At 36.6% G+C, this 16,215-nt stretch overlaps 1 protein-coding gene across 1 annotated transcript in view; it reads right to left on the reverse strand.

The window, feature by feature from the left end:
- Positions 1–15,675: 15,675 nt before the first annotated feature.
- The window catches only part of LOC134754584 (plexin domain-containing protein 2), a 58,473-nt gene continuing 57,933 nt past the window's right edge, over positions 15,676–16,215 (reverse strand). Inside the window, exon 12 of the mRNA XM_063690900.1 lies at positions 15,676–15,905. Within this exon, the coding sequence (XP_063546970.1) occupies positions 15,837–15,905 (69 nt within the window). The 3' untranslated portion in view covers positions 15,676–15,836. The remainder of the gene's footprint in view (positions 15,906–16,215) is intronic.

Here is a 16,215-nt window from a genome sequence, read left to right on the forward strand (position 1 = left end):
GACTAATAATTAGTCACTAATTATAATGGGTGATTTCGGGGTCGTGATCCCCAATGTCAAAACCGGCCAAGTGCGAGTCGGACTCGCGCACGAAGGGTTCCGTACCAATACGCAAAAAACGGCAAAAAAATCACGTTTGTTGTATGGGAGCCCCACTTAAATATTTATTTTATTCCGTTTTTAGTATTTGTTGTTATAGCGGCAACAGAAATACATCATCTGTGAAGATTTCAACTGTCTAGCTATCACAGTTCATGAGATACAGCCTGGTGACAGACGGACAGACAGACAGACAGCGGAGCCTTTGTAATAGGGTCCCGTTTTTACCCTTTGGGTACGGAACCCAAAAAATGTATTGAGATGGTCATACTGAACAAGGTTTCCCATGGGAGCATGGGATCGATATGAAAATCGTGAAGGTAATTATACATTTCGTTTATTTCGGACCTTCAAGGGCAACCAGTGTCGCCAGCCAGTGTCCGCGGCAGATTACCGATTTCAAAATTTGATTAAAAAAACATATTAAGTAAATCAAAACTATTTATTTTTATGTGAAGTACACATTTTCTATATGTCGACTTATGCTGTGTATGCACTCTTCCAACCTTTTCCGCATATTTCGAAATTACTGCAAAACTTACGTACAGTCGAAGGCAAAAATATCGATCCAGACAAGGCGCAAAAATATGTGAACACGACTTTATTGTCTAAGGTGTAAGCGTACACATGTTTTTGAAACTTTGGGGATGTATATATATTTATGCCCTTGACTGTACTAGGGTTGCTACATAGAAGAATGAAATGTCCTGATAAAAATCCTGACATCATCCTAAAAATCCTGACATATCTTGTAACAGAGATTTGACGCGGCTTGAACGACGCAGCGGCGGCGCGCTGCGCTCTGCGGTGGGTCATTCCTTAAAATCCTGACACTTGCCAAGTCCGGCCGCAATCCGGACAAAGGGTCCAAAATCCTGACATGTCCGGACAAATCCTGACGTAGGTATGGCAAACCTACTTGCGACGTACAAATGTGAAATGCGCGCCGACCCCGCCCGTTCGGTGGGAATCGCGCAAAATTATATTGAGATGACATCTGTAACGGGTTAGAAGCGTTAGTGAAGATACTAAAGGGGCCCACTGATTATCACTCCGCCGGACGATATCAGCCTGTCAATTAGAACAAAAATCTGACAGTCCCGCCCAACTGACAGGCCGATATCGTCCGGCGGACTGGTAATCATTGGGCTCCTTAAAGATCAACTGCCATCCGTATTTCTGAATCACTAACTATAACTTAATAGACAGTGGCACAGGGCGGACACGCTATACATCAAAAATCACTTGCGTTTCTATGTGTGAACGGCACGTCTGTACACGCGTCATGCGTCATAGGTTGCTAAAACAGTACTGAACGGCCGGCAAACGGCCGTCAATCTAGTGTCGCGGGGCGAGGGCATTCGAGTCGGACGGGGCGTAGCCGTTCTGTATGATAATACTATAACTTATTCTGTGACCAAGCTGTGATAAATACTATCAATCTATTCAATCTACATTAGTCCATCAATCTTGGACAGATTCAGAATAACAACATAATAGTTGAATGAAATATTTACAGTAGTATTTTTATTGGTTAACTTTTTGCGGGGTCTTGTCAATGAGGGCTATCGTTTTTTTGCTCACCAGTTGGCGCCTCTGTTGATGGTGGTCCAAAAGACTAAAGAACAGCTGTCAGTCATTGAAGTGACAAGTGACATTTCGAACTATGGAAAAGACCACCATCTACACTAGCGCCCCTAGCGGCGAATTCATACGCGTTAGCCCTCATTGAACTAAACTATTTCATTCGTATGCGGTCAAAGTAAATGAAAAGAAGTAGTATACATCTGCGGTTAAAGTAACTATAGATACGACATACCAGACAATGAAATTGTCGCAATCACAACCTGTACCACGCGACCAAAACTTCAAGCGCCGTAAAATTCATGCGTTGAGGTCGCGGGATTCACGCTCCGCTTTTATGGTTTGATGCCAAAACAACATAAACTCGTGGCGCAAAATACTGGTTCTCTGTGCCGGTTCTATACGTTAGTAATAATCCTAGATCAGAGGCGGAGAATCCACAGACATGATTGTCATCGGCTTCCCTATTTGAAAAAAAAAAAAAAAATTTTTATGTTTTTAGAGAATCTTTTTCTTCGCGTTATCCCAGCATTTTGCAACGGCTCATGGGAGCCTGGGGGTCCGCTTGACAACTAATCCTAAGAATTGACGTAGGCACTAGTTTTTACGAAAGCGACTGCCATCTGACCTTCCAACCCAGAGGGAACTAGGCCTTGTTAGGATTAGTCCGGTTTCCTCACGATGTTTTCCTTCACCGAAAAGCGACTGGTCAATATCAAATGATATTTCGTACATAAGTTCCGAAAAACTCATTGGTACGAGCCGGGGTTTGAACCCGCGACCTCCGGATTGAAAGTCGCACGCTCTCTTATGTTTTTAGAGAATATTTTCTTTTTTTCTTTGATATATATAAAACTAAAATTTAAGAATCTTTTTTTTATATCATGTGAATCGTGTCTATAATTTCAATATTATTTATTTTTATATGCAATTCTATTTAATATTTTATGTTTTTTTGGGCAGCTTGAAATAAATTATCGCCTGAGACAAAAGTGCATACTCAGTATACTCCCTAGTAGCAAAGTGACGTCAGCGACGTCATTTATACGTCATAATGACGTAACGGACGTCACAATGACTTATAAATGCTACATGGGCTGCACTTAATTAGGTACCCCAGTAAATATCTGCGCTCTGATGCTCAGCTTGAAATAAATTATTTTGGAATTTAAATTTGAGACAATACCTTTCTCTACAGGTAATTTCCAACGTCATAGCGTCTCACTGCTGGAATGGAAAGCACTACTACTTTAACTCTGATCAATATAAATTACCATTAAGAGGCCGGTGTCGATTTTAGTCGCAAAAATGTAAAATTGATAGATTTAGTCGGTGAAACTGTACACCTTTTGTTACCTAATTGAAATAACAAGTACTGGTTTCTATTAGCGCATCTTCTTATCTTACCTTTTTTCAGATCAATTTGTTGAAAACAGACTCACTAAATTAGTAATGTTTGCTTTTCTGATTGACGTTTAGGTAAACGCGCGTGAAGCACTGATTTTGTCGCTCTTATTTGTAAATTTCGTAAAGTTTGGACTGTTAAACATGGTAATTTTGTATTACACATATCCTGTACTTCACGTTTATCAGACTACATTTTTATTATTATGACTTTGAAGTAGTGTAAATGAAAGTTAGACGAAATCAATTTTCTCCAGAAATTACTTCAAAACAAGTGACAATTTCTCTGAAAATCGACTTAATTTCAACGTAATTTTGATACTTAAACAATCTACAATATTTGTTGAAACTATTTTTATACATCAATTTGTATAATTTACCACCATAAATTTTTGATGAATTTTTAAAAACTGCCCCTTCTTTTCATATATTACCAGTGACGCACGCTCGCGACTTCATTATTAAAAGGCAAGATGAGAAGACGTGCTAATAGAAACCAATACTTGTTATTTAGATATTACGTAACAAAACGTGTATAATTTCAACGACTAAATCTATCAATTTAAAAGTTTTGCTCCAAAATCGACTACGGCCTCTTAAAAGACAAAAGAATCCCAATTGGCAAAAAGGAGCATTGGCAAGTGACATAATGCGCGTTAGATCATAAATTAGTATCTAGAACGCGCTAGAAAGTCGCGCGGGACCGCTTTGTCTGCGCCCGCGCACGCGTATGGTGCGCGCGGGAGCGGAAGCGATTTGGGGCCATATGTGACTTAATTACGTCGCATAGCACCTCTATATTATTAGAGCGGCGTTAATAATAGCGTAAGAGCCAACATTATTTATTTAAAGTTGTGTACGTACATCACTACTTTTTAACTCGGAAATTTTTATGTTCAATTTAGCGAGTAGAATTGAGCCCTGAATTTAAAGCCCCATGGTCAGAAACATCCTGTATAGTGTGTAATAACAGAATCACGAAGACTATCGATTTTAAGAGAAAAAAAAATCTCTAAAAAAAGTCAGTTTTGTAACGCATTTTAACATACATTTTGTATAGACCGATACAAAACTGAAACCCAAAATTTGTATGAACAACTGGGGACACTTTTTTTTGTCTTATTCAATAGCACTCTTGATTCTGAGTCTAAATAACCTAAAAGTTGAAGGTTTCTTGAAAAAAGTTAATAGTACAATTTTTTCTGAAAACCCCCATACGGCCTGTCTCGGGGTCTTTGTAAGTCGTTTTCAAGCAAAAGGGTTATTCGTATAAAGATACAAGCAAATTTCGTCCTTAAATATGGTAAGCGACAAAGTACCTTTTGCTTGAAAACATCACAAGTGTGTACAGCTCGCAAGGGGTAAAAGAAAAACAAAATAATTTCAACAGCACAATTTATTTCAAGGACATCATATAAGTGGACACCTAAAATAAATCTGATCGATAAAATTACATTTAAATTAACAAACATATGTATAATAATGAGCCAATGTTATCAGTAAACCTTTTCAGTTCTTTGGTGTAAAATAAATGTTAGACACCAGTACGTATAATGAAATTTTGAAAAATATAACATATTAAGTAACGTAAAGATGTTATTGAAGTAAAACTTCTTTAGGCGCGACTAGAGGGTAACTCGGATTTTTTTCTGACGGAAGTAACGCTCAGTAGTGACACACGCACAATAGTACACACGTCAAAGTGCCAACATAGCGATAAACGTCATCGTCAAAGAAGTTTTACTTCAATCGCGCGTAAAGATAACACGCACACACTTTTTTTTATACACGTAATATCACTAATATCCATATTTATAATTATAAAATACCCTTATGCTAATCCAACGCAATACAACGCCTACTGCAAACATACTTTAGAACAAAACATATTTATATTTATATAGAATTAAGAGTAATGCTTAATTTATTTTAAATAATATGTATCTTTTCAGTGTACAAAGTGAGAAATACTCCGACTTCAAGTACCTCGGTTCGCTCGTACAGTGCGATGGCGATATTGACCGTGACGTGAAAAACCGGATTAGCACAGGATGGATGAAATGGCGACAGGTTACGGGAACCATTTGTGACGGTATGCCCCTTCGGTTGAAGGGTAAAATTTATAAAACGATCATAAGACCTGTCGTCATGTATGGTTCAGAGTGTTGGGCCCTAAAGGTGAGGGATGAAAAGAGATTGCATGTAGCGGAGATGAGAATGTTAAGGTGGATGTGTGGCGTGACGAGAATGGATAGGATAAGGAATGAGTATATAAGAGGAAGCCTGAAAGTTGCACCCATAACAGAAAAAGTAAGGGCAAATCGCCTAGCATGGTACGGGCATGTGATGCGGAGGGATGAAAGTCATGTGACAAGAAAGGTATTAAGAATGAATGTGGAGGGAAGTACGAGGAGAGGAAAACTGAGGAAAAGGTGGATGGACTGTGTGAAAGATGATATGAAACTAACGCAAGTGAATGATGAGATGACGGGTGACAGAGAGGTATGGAAGAAAAAGACATGCTGCGCCGACCCCAAGTGAATGGGACAAGGGCAAGCGAATGATGATGACAGTCAAAATCATACTTGTTGAAACTAAGGCATAACTAAAATTACACAATATTTTGTAATTTTTAAGAAATATATACAAGAAATAGGGACTTCACAGTCATAAGAAAGGGCAGGAAAAAAATATGTATAGCAAGGGCAAAAGTCACAACACAAATCCCTACGCGTTCTTGATCCGCAACTCTTCTTACCCCACCTCACCCTATTAGGAATTCAAAAGGGTGCGTTGGGGTAAAATTGAACGTATTTTTCATGAGTAAGACAAATAATCTTCCGTATGCCGAAGCCTTACTGTCGACTTTTCATCTGAAAAAACCAGTCAAACTTAACCCAACGCACCTTATATAGGTATACCGTTTAACTGAGGCGATTGGTAAGAAGTTATTACGGTCAGCCACGGACTGCGGGCTTGGGTGTATGAAGCTGATGTGTATTAAGTTATTTTTTAATTATTATATCATATCTATGGAAAAATTGTAATATATGTGACGTTTTCAACCAAAAGGTACCACATTGTCGACTGTCGATTTCAAATTGAAGCTATATGCATAGAGTAACTGATACTAGAGCGTTACTGTCATAGTAAATTTTGTAACCCCAGTAAATTCACCGCCATCTGTCGACACACTTTAAAACTAAAAATAAGGATTTATAAAAATACGATAGAATGTATTTAAATATAGATAAATGTTTTTTTTTTTATTTGCATTAATTATTTTTATGATTTTGACCCATGTTCTTTTACTGCTATGCGTTAAAATTGTTAAATAACAAACGAAACCGCCAACGCCATCTATACGACTGTAGGCCAAAACTAGTAGCGCCCTCTGAACGAGAATCAAATTTTCTTGATTTTCGAGGCACGTTTTTTCCTTAGACTGTATCCATCTATTACGGAGTTATATCTATCTTTGCTATATGGAAATAGCGCCTTATTGACGACCGACAATAAGTACCCTTTTGGTTGAGAATGGCACATATTTAGATCTATCATACAAGAGGATATACGCGGCCGCGGCGTATCCTCTTTATTTGATAGATGTACAATAAGTACAGTAGGCATTGGCTCACGAATATTGGTCGTTGATGTAGAGTCAGCATCAATAGTAGAGGATGGAACAACGCGCCAGAAGTATCTGACAATTCCAACTACAGATGGGGGTTTTCAGAAAAAAAATCGCTGCTATACTTACTCCACCTCGTATCTGCAACACTCATTTTATGACAAAAACACCCGTATTCCGAATGAAAGAAAAGCGACATTTCCATCAAATGATTGTTGCAGATATGAGGTTGAGTAAGTATAGCGATGAAATGGTACCATTTTTTTTAAACCATCAACTTTTGGGTTATTTAGACTCAGAATCACGAGTACTATTGAATAAGACAATTATAAAAAGTGTCCCAAGTTAGTTATACAAATTTTGGGTGTCAGTTTTGTAACGGTCCATACAAAATGTATGTGAAATTGCGTTACAAAACGGGCATCTTATTAAATCCTGGACTAATCTTTGGACCCGGGTATGTCCTTAAACTGCGTCCGGACCCAGATATGTCCTTAAACTACGTCCAAAAGAGAGGTATGGGCACTGTGAATGACATCTCGCTTTGTGTGGTAGGGCACAGGACAGCGGATGTCATTCCAGATCTAGAGCAGAGCCCAACTGGGGAGGTACCTCCACCTTACAGAAAACCGCAGCCAAATAACACTAGACCCTACTCATAGTGTTGTGTTCCTGCCGGTGAGTAAGGTTGCCAGAGCTCGAGGGAGAGGAGTGTTAGGGTCGGTAACGCGCGTGTAATATCTCCGGTGTTGCAGGCGTCCATAGGCTACGGTAACTGCTTACCATCAGGCGGGTCGTATGCTTGATTGCCACCGACGTGGTATAAAAAAAAATCGATAGTCCTCGTAATTCTGAGTAGAAATAACCCAAAAGTTGATGGAATTTCGATAAAAAGTAAATGGTACACTTTTAAGTGGAAATGCCCATCTCCTGTTCGCAAGTATCTAATCTATTAGTATAATCTATATGTGTCGTTTTCAAGAAAAAGGTACCACATTGACGCACTGACAGATTATTCATATAAGGATATAAGCAAATTTCGTCCTTATAGTAAACGACAATGTGGTACCTTTTTGCTTGAAAACGGCACATATAGAGACAATATATCTTTTTGTTAAGTGATTAGAGAATATATAATTTTGACAGAGTCTGATCCGCTAGTTTTGATGCTAACTGAACTAAGTACACAAACGTACCGGGTTCCGCAGAGAGTTAGAACAGTAATTAATTACTGTATGGACGGACAATGTCTATACTAAATTGCGTCCCTTCAATGTACAGCGCCATCTATTGAAAGGAGGGTGAGTTATATTGACAAGAGGTCTAAGTAACGCCATCTATTGAAAGGAGGGTGAGTTATTTTAACAAGAGGTGTAAGTGACGCCATCTAATGAAGGAACGCGATTTAGTGGACATTACCAGTCTTTTTGTTTTATTAGGCTAAGGTACTAGTCAATTATGCTTTCAAACTACGTAGAAAATATATGTGTCGTTTTCAAGCAATAGGTACCACATTATCGCTTGCCATAAGGACGCTGTGACAGGTTATTCGTATAAGGATTTTTTTACAAGCAAATTTCGCCCTTATAGTAAGCGACAATGTGGTACCTTTTGGTTGAAAACGTCACATAGATGATAATAATATTATTGACTGATAAAATAATCGGAACTTATGACTATTATTCGCGTTTTCTATGTGTATAAATTCGATAAGTAGTTTTTTTTAAAATAGTTTATTTCGAGATGGTATTCCTCAGAGATTCTGCAGAAATTCAACCAGAGATGTCAGCACTGTCAGCAGCAGCAACTAAGCGGGCGATATGCCCAAAACAATCTGAACACAATTTGTGTCGTTCTCAAGTAATAGGTACCACATTATCGCTTACCATAAGGGTGAAATTTACTTGCATCTATACGAATAACCAGTTAGAGCGTCCTTGTGGTAAGCGACAATGTGGTACCTTTTTAATTGAAACCGTCACATTTAATTAAAAAAAGTTTGAAACGCTCTGCCGGAACCCATAAGGCACTGTGTGGAATATTCACTTAATCATAACTTTGTAACCAACGTACTAATGTAAATGAGAAACCTGGTCATGAAAATATAATTACATGGCATTGGCCAGGTAAACCGAGGTATGACTAGACCGATTTGTGATATTTCCAATTCTACTTTATATGTGTTACTATATTTATTTGTCGTTTTCAAGCAAAAGGTACCACATTGTCGCTTGCCATAAGGACGCTGTGACAGGTTATTCGTATAAGGATACAAGCAAATTTCGTCCTTATAGTTAGCGACAATGTGGTACCGTTTGCTTGAAAACGTCACATTTAAGCTTAACTGCACAAATGAAAATACAATCGTACGAATAGCGGACTCAAGGCTATTTATACCAGTCAACCTTCGGACAAAGGAGATAATTAATATAAGAAATAGCTAGAAAGTCGGTCTGGGCATACCTCGCCTTAAAACTGGCACGATTTCTTATACATTAGTGCAATTATTACTCTTCCGAATCGATATAATCATGCATGTTACTATTCTAATCCTATTCTTATTCTTTTAAAATTAAGACCGATATTTGTGTCGTTCTCAATTAAATGGTACCACATTATCGCTTACCATAAGGGTGAAATTTACTTGCATCTCTATACGAATAACCTGTCAGAGCGTCTGGTAAGCGACAATGTGGTACCTTTTACTTGAGAATTACACATTTTAACTTTTTTCTACTTATACACACTTTGACAATCTCTCTCATGTTAAATACAAGTTTGAAAAGCTGCATGTTACATTATATATATTAAATAACTGCTGGTGGGTCAAACAACTTTATCTTATATATCGATCAAACACATTTCAGAAATATAAGGTCACTTCGTGGACAATACAATAACATTTATTTTTTTCTTTATCGAATCTAAAAAGTACAAAAAAAAATGCATACAGACTGCGTAAAAATTAGCTTTACATTGTGTTGAGCGATGTCTACAGGAAAGACGCGAACGAGTTAAACATACAATAAAATGTGTATGAACCATTCATTATTTTGTATTATATATTTCTTGAAATGAAATATTCTGTTAGCTTAAGTTTCTCGGCGCATTGGTTTTTGCTGTAATGCCGTTTAACCATAATTGCATAAAATAAAATAAAAATTGTATTAAATTATTAAGTTTCTTCGAAAAAGTGTTTAAATCAACAATGACTTTTTGTATAAGAAAATAAATATTTGGGAACATAACACATGTAACTTCTATAAAATAAGATATTAAAGATAATTAGTACTAATATGAGAAACATGAAAAAGTTGATTGACCGATACACAACGAAAAATAGAATAAAATTAAAGCATTAACTACTAATAATAATAAAAAAAACAAAAAGCATACTCTCAGCTGCAAATGTAAATTAATTAAATCCTTATTCTAAATTAATGTGAAAAGCAGTGTTTTTAGTGAATTCCTGAATATACACACGGGTAGACGCACAGATTTAATATATACGCTAGATGACGCAAATACCACGATTTGTATTGAAACCAAGCGTGCCGACTTTTTCATACAAAATTTACGCAAATTTAAAATTACTTATCTGTGATAGGAAATATGTTCTTGCCTTTGGGTGCTCGCAATTTTTGGGCTGTTGCAGTTAATTATCACGCAACGAAGCATTTTGTTAAGTTTTCACGGACGTCCGGCTGCAACAACTGACGCGCGTGGACTGTAAAGAGCGACGGTCAACCTCGACGCTCGGTCGGGGTTCGGACACGCGAAGTAGATGCATTTGCGTCTTCTATGGTATATTTATTTCAGTGGGTAGACGACATAAACACCCATTCATAGACAAATCGGAAACAAGTATTCAAAGTCATGAAAATATTTGAACTTACTAGGAATCAAACCCAGACTACCAAGAGTGAGTTTCATAATGTTATACATGTATATTTTAAAATGTTTAAAACTAATTTAAATCAGTTATATTTGGACAGATTTGACCGTAAATATATCTATTAAAATCGATTTATCAAATATTGCACCCCTAAATATATTAGTAATATTAATACAATTGCAATTTACATCAGAGAAATATAAAATGTAGACTGCCAATCTTGTATCATTGGCTCATTAGATGGCGCCGTACATACAAATATTATGTTACGTCTTTATGATTTATAGGTCTCTGATTTATATAAAAAAACTTATGATTTAAGTGCAGTGCAAGTCGTGTAGATAATTAACATTAAAAAGTAAATAGTATTCTCCATAATCTCCATCTTAAAATTTAATTTACAGTACATATGGTGCTACTTTCTTGCACTAGTGCGTAAAAGAGCACTTTTCGTGCATATGTCGAAAGTTTAAAGGGCCATATGTACTGTAAAACGTTGTACGACACACGTGCGAATAGGTAATTCGCAACTCGTGTCGATTTAAAACACTCCCTGCGGTCGTGTTTTAATTTATCGCCACTCGTTTCGAATTTCCTATTTTCCGCACTTGTATCGTAAATAACTATTTCATGAATATAATTTTGTCCTTAAAAAAGGTTTTTTTTTTTATAAAAATTCACAAAAAAATGACGTTCAGTATTTAAATCGTTTAAAACAGAAATAAGGAATGTTATTTTCGGGTAAAATTAAATTTGTACAATTTTTTATATAATTTTTACAATATAGCTCCTAATATGATTAAATATAATTAAAAAAAAAATTACGTTAATATACTACACGCGCTTCGATATAATCTATTCGTCTCTTTCTAAAAGGTACGGACGATTTAAGATACCATGCTGGAGTCAAATTAAATAAGTAAGGTTTTATATATTAAAAATAGTTGAAATTAAATGAATAAGTATAATTTAAGACGAATATAAATTGCCGCATATAATTTTAAAGATATGTCTTAGAAAAAGTTTTATTAATACTTTTCCAAATTTTTTCAAATTTTCAATAATTGACGTTTTGAAAACCGTTGTCCTATGGATGGTGTAGAAAGGATGCCAATCTCTTATGGCAGAATTGTTGCAAAAGTGACCGCTTTCAGCTTTAAATAATAGTTCCTAATCTCTCCGGTGGCGCTAGTTAGGCTCTGGCACATGAGTGTAACATGAATCATATAAGGCAACAAATAACCCGACCAAATTACGTAGGTTGTTTTTGGTAGTATTTCGGTGTATGGTGGTGCCGCCTAATTACTGTTTTTTGATGGACACTTTTCATAGATAGAGATTTGGCTCCTTTATATAGTCTCCATGGGTTGTCCGAAAAATATATGTTTTTCATTAACCACGCGATTTAAGGCACTATTGCTATTAATATAAAATATTGTTTCAAGTCAGAAATTACCATACAAACTTTTCTATTGACAATATAAAATAGTATATTATAAATAGTAATAGTAGTATTAGTATATTAGAAATAGTGTGCAGAAGATAATGGATACTTCGCGCAACTATAATTGTGTCATTTTCAACCAAAAGGGTACTTATTGCCGGTTGTCAATAAGGCTTAAAGTTTCAATTTGAAATCAACCTTATCGACAAGCGACAATGTGGTACCTTTTGCTTGAAAACGTCTCAATTTATGCATAATGTTACATCGTAGCTTAATACCAGCAAAGATAGATATAACTCCGTAATAGATGGATACAGTCTAAGGAAAAAACGTGCCTCAAAAATCAAGAAAATTTGATTCTCGATCAGATGGCGCCACTAGTTTTGGCCTACACTCGTATAGAGGGCGTTGATTGTTTCGTTTGTTATTTAACAATTTTAACGCATATCAGTGAAAGAACATGGGTCTAAATCAAAAAAATTATTAATGCAAATAAAAAAAATCATTTATCCCTATTTAAATACATTTTATCGTATTTTTATAAATCTTCATTTTTAGTTTTAAAGTGTGTCGACAGATGGCAGTGAATTTACTGGGGTTACAAAATTTACTATGACAGTACCGCTCTAGTATAAGTTACTCTATGATACCAGTAATGGCATTTATCTTAGTACAATTTAAATTTTAACGTTCCGATGAAAAACAGCATCGAGATAATGTTGTGAATAATTCTTTACCATTTTTGTTGTGAATAATGCTTGGGCTTGTGTAAATTTTTATTTTGTGAAATCATCGGAACGTTAAAATTTAAATTGTACTAAGATAAATGCCATTACTGGTATCATAGAGTAACTTATACTAGAGCGGTACTATCATAGTAAATTTTGTAACCCCAGTAAATTCACTGCCATCTGTCGACACACTTTAAAACTAAAAATGAAGATTTATAAAAATACGATAAAATGTATTTAAATAGGGTTAAATGATTTTTTTTATTTGCATTAATAATTTTTTTGATTTAGACCCATGTTCGTTCACTGATATGCGTTAAAATTGTTAAAAAACAAACGAAACCGTCAACGCCATCTATACGACAGTAGGCCAAAGCTAGTAGCGCCCTCTGATCGAGAATCAAATTTTCGTGATTTTCGAGGCACGTTTTTTCCTTAGACTGTATCCATCTATTACGGAGTTATATCTATCTTTGCATGTACACGTGATAGTATAAAAAGTGTATTTTATACATAGATATTTAATTATTAAGGATGGATGATGTAGGGTGTAGTGTGGTCCAAAATATAAGGCACTTTACGTGTATGAATTATGAACACTGGTATAATTCATAAATATAGATAATTGTGACATTTTCAACCAAAAGGTGCCACATTGTCACTTGTCAATAAGGTTTATTTCAAATTGAAGCTATATGGAAATAGCGCCCTATTGACAACCGACAATGAGTACCCTTTTGATTGAGAATGGCACAATTATATTTTTACCGGCCTGTAACCTTGCTTTAACATGCCTCATCTTGTTGTCGACTGTATATATGCTTTTAACCTTTTGGACGCCAATGACCGATATATCGGCACCGCAGGTCCAACAACAAAGACCGATTATTCGGTCACAGACCACATAGCAACATAGACCTACGTGCATGTGCATAAAGTTCAATTTCAGTTTTGACACTTCGGTGACGTGGCGTCCGAGTGACTGCTTTTGTGTTCGATTCGAAATTGCAAAATCGCATTTACAACGCCGAAGGTACCTTTCGGTTAGTCATGTCACAGGTGAGAACATTTTAAAAATTAAATTTTCTTCGGTGCTTTGAGAGTTTGAATAATTTTTGGGTTTCGGTAAAATCTACATAGGTAATGGACGGTATTTTCAAAAGATCACGTTCAAGATGGAAACTGAGCATAAATATGAAGAACCGTAAACATCAAACTAGAGAAGTGCAGGTCATTTTGTTAACCGAATTAACATTTAAAAATAATGACAAAGTGACCAAAAATAATTGTTAATTATGGTCACTTGTGTTAACCATACAGGCTAATTCAAACCGATATTAGAATGATATTGGAATCATATCAGTTAGCTGTCATTCGCACTTTTTAATATCGGTTTAATGCATTGACATATATATAAGGACGGGCCTTACGGACACTAAGAATGGAGCTAGTGCAGCGGTGTCAGTCTAACGCAACTAGCTGCGACCAATCGCGCGCGTGATCACAGACTCATCAACCAATCGCGTTGTGGTGTTAGACTTCACGATTGGCTCGAATTCGTGTTCGTGACACCACTATACTGACCCCATTCTTATTACCCGTATGGCCCGTTCTTAAAGTCTGCATCTTCTCAAATAACTTTTTCGCCTAAGACGGTAATATGTTAAACAAAAGTACAGATTATATAATAGTTCTTACGAACAGATACTTATCTCTCAAAGAAAACGCAAATACCTACCGTTTTGATAACTACACAAAAATACAATGGAGTGACCTTCAACGCGCCGCTCCCCGCACCGCGCGCGCCGGCACAACGCTAGGGTTGCCGACGCTTCTTTCAAATACTTAGGTGTCTTAGGTAAATATATAGCTATAAATGTGTCGTAAAAAACATTACCTACATATTTAAAACAATTTAATAGTTACGTAGCTTGTAAATATCGTAAAAATAATAACAGTAGGTGTAAGTACCTATATTGAGAATGTCTACTTACTTTCCTCATCCGTCGAAAGAGGAAAAAAAACTATATTTTTTATTTGTTTTGTTGTTTCTGCATCCAACTACACTACAAGCTGTGTTATTTGTTCGTGACGAACACATTTCTTTGGCATAGCGCGCGGTGCCGTGCGTGCGTGAGCGCGTGTAGCAACCAACTGGCTAGCTTGAGTCCCGCCGGCGGGAAGCGAGTCGTAGGTATAAATCCGAGCTCGCGCGGAGAGTTCCATAGGCCTGACAAAAGCCATTATTTCTTTTCTGCGAGCGGTCTCCCTTTGTGTACCACTGACAATGGCACGCGCCGTAGCACGCGCTCAGACTCAATGGTACACAATGGGCGACCGCTAACAGAAAAGGAACAATGGCTTTTGTTTAACAGAGTACCGTCAAAAAAGTCATTTGAGAAGTCAGTCGTTTGATGTTAGTGCACGTTAGAGCTAAGAAAAATTCTAAAATTGCGAGTACTTTTTCATAATTTTGCAAAAATTTACAGATGTTTTGATGCTCTCTTTAGGAGAAAATTCTCTAATCTGTCTTGTCTGTCCTAACTAAACTGTCATATTTGTAAGTGAGACCGATTTGTTTTATCCTATATTTTCATCTATGCCTGGTAACGAAATTATTAAATATATTAATAACGGGTCAATTTATGTATTAAATATATTAATAATGGGTCACACGTATTTTAAGTCGAAAAACGCTCGACATATTTCACTCCGCGAGCAGTGTCATCAGGAGCTCGCGTTGACGGTGAGACAGTGCTCAGTCTGCGCCGGTCCGTCACCGTCAACGCAAGCTCCTGATGACACTACTCGGTACGGAGTGAAACATGTCGAGCGTTTCTCGACTTAAAATACGTGAGTGACCCGTTATTAATATATTTAATATGTCTGCGTCTAACGGAAATTTTGTTAAATTGATGTATTTTGTATTATTTTGTTCTAATCTGTCTTATTGGCGATAAGGTTCAATTTAGTTTAGCAATCACATTTACGTCCAGGGCCTTAGGTACCTTTCGGCCAGGGCTGCCTCTCAGGAAGGTGTTGAAACGTTTACATATGTATGGTTGCGGCGGTGTAGCGCGCCTCGCCCCTTCTCCAGCTCCATTGAGATGGTCGGTACTGAAAAAATAAGTAAACATTAGTATGTCCAAGGAGGATATAATATTATAGAGCGATATTGTCATAGTAAATTTTGTAACCACAGTAAATTCACTGCCATCTATCGACCACACTTTAAAACTAAAAATCAAGATTTATAAAAATACGATAAAATGTATTTAAATATGGATAAATTTTTTTTTTATTTGCATTAATTAACTCTAACTAGTCTACTAAAAAGGCTAGTGCTGCACTCTGGTGGCAGAACATTGTTGTAATATCCCCTATTAATAATTAGGTTTCAGGTGTTGCGGGTGTCCATGGGCGGCGG

The sequence above is a fragment of the Cydia strobilella genome, chromosome Z (genome assembly GCF_947568885.1).
Source record: "Cydia strobilella chromosome Z, ilCydStro3.1, whole genome shotgun sequence".
NCBI lineage: Eukaryota > Metazoa > Arthropoda > Insecta > Lepidoptera > Tortricidae > Cydia > Cydia strobilella.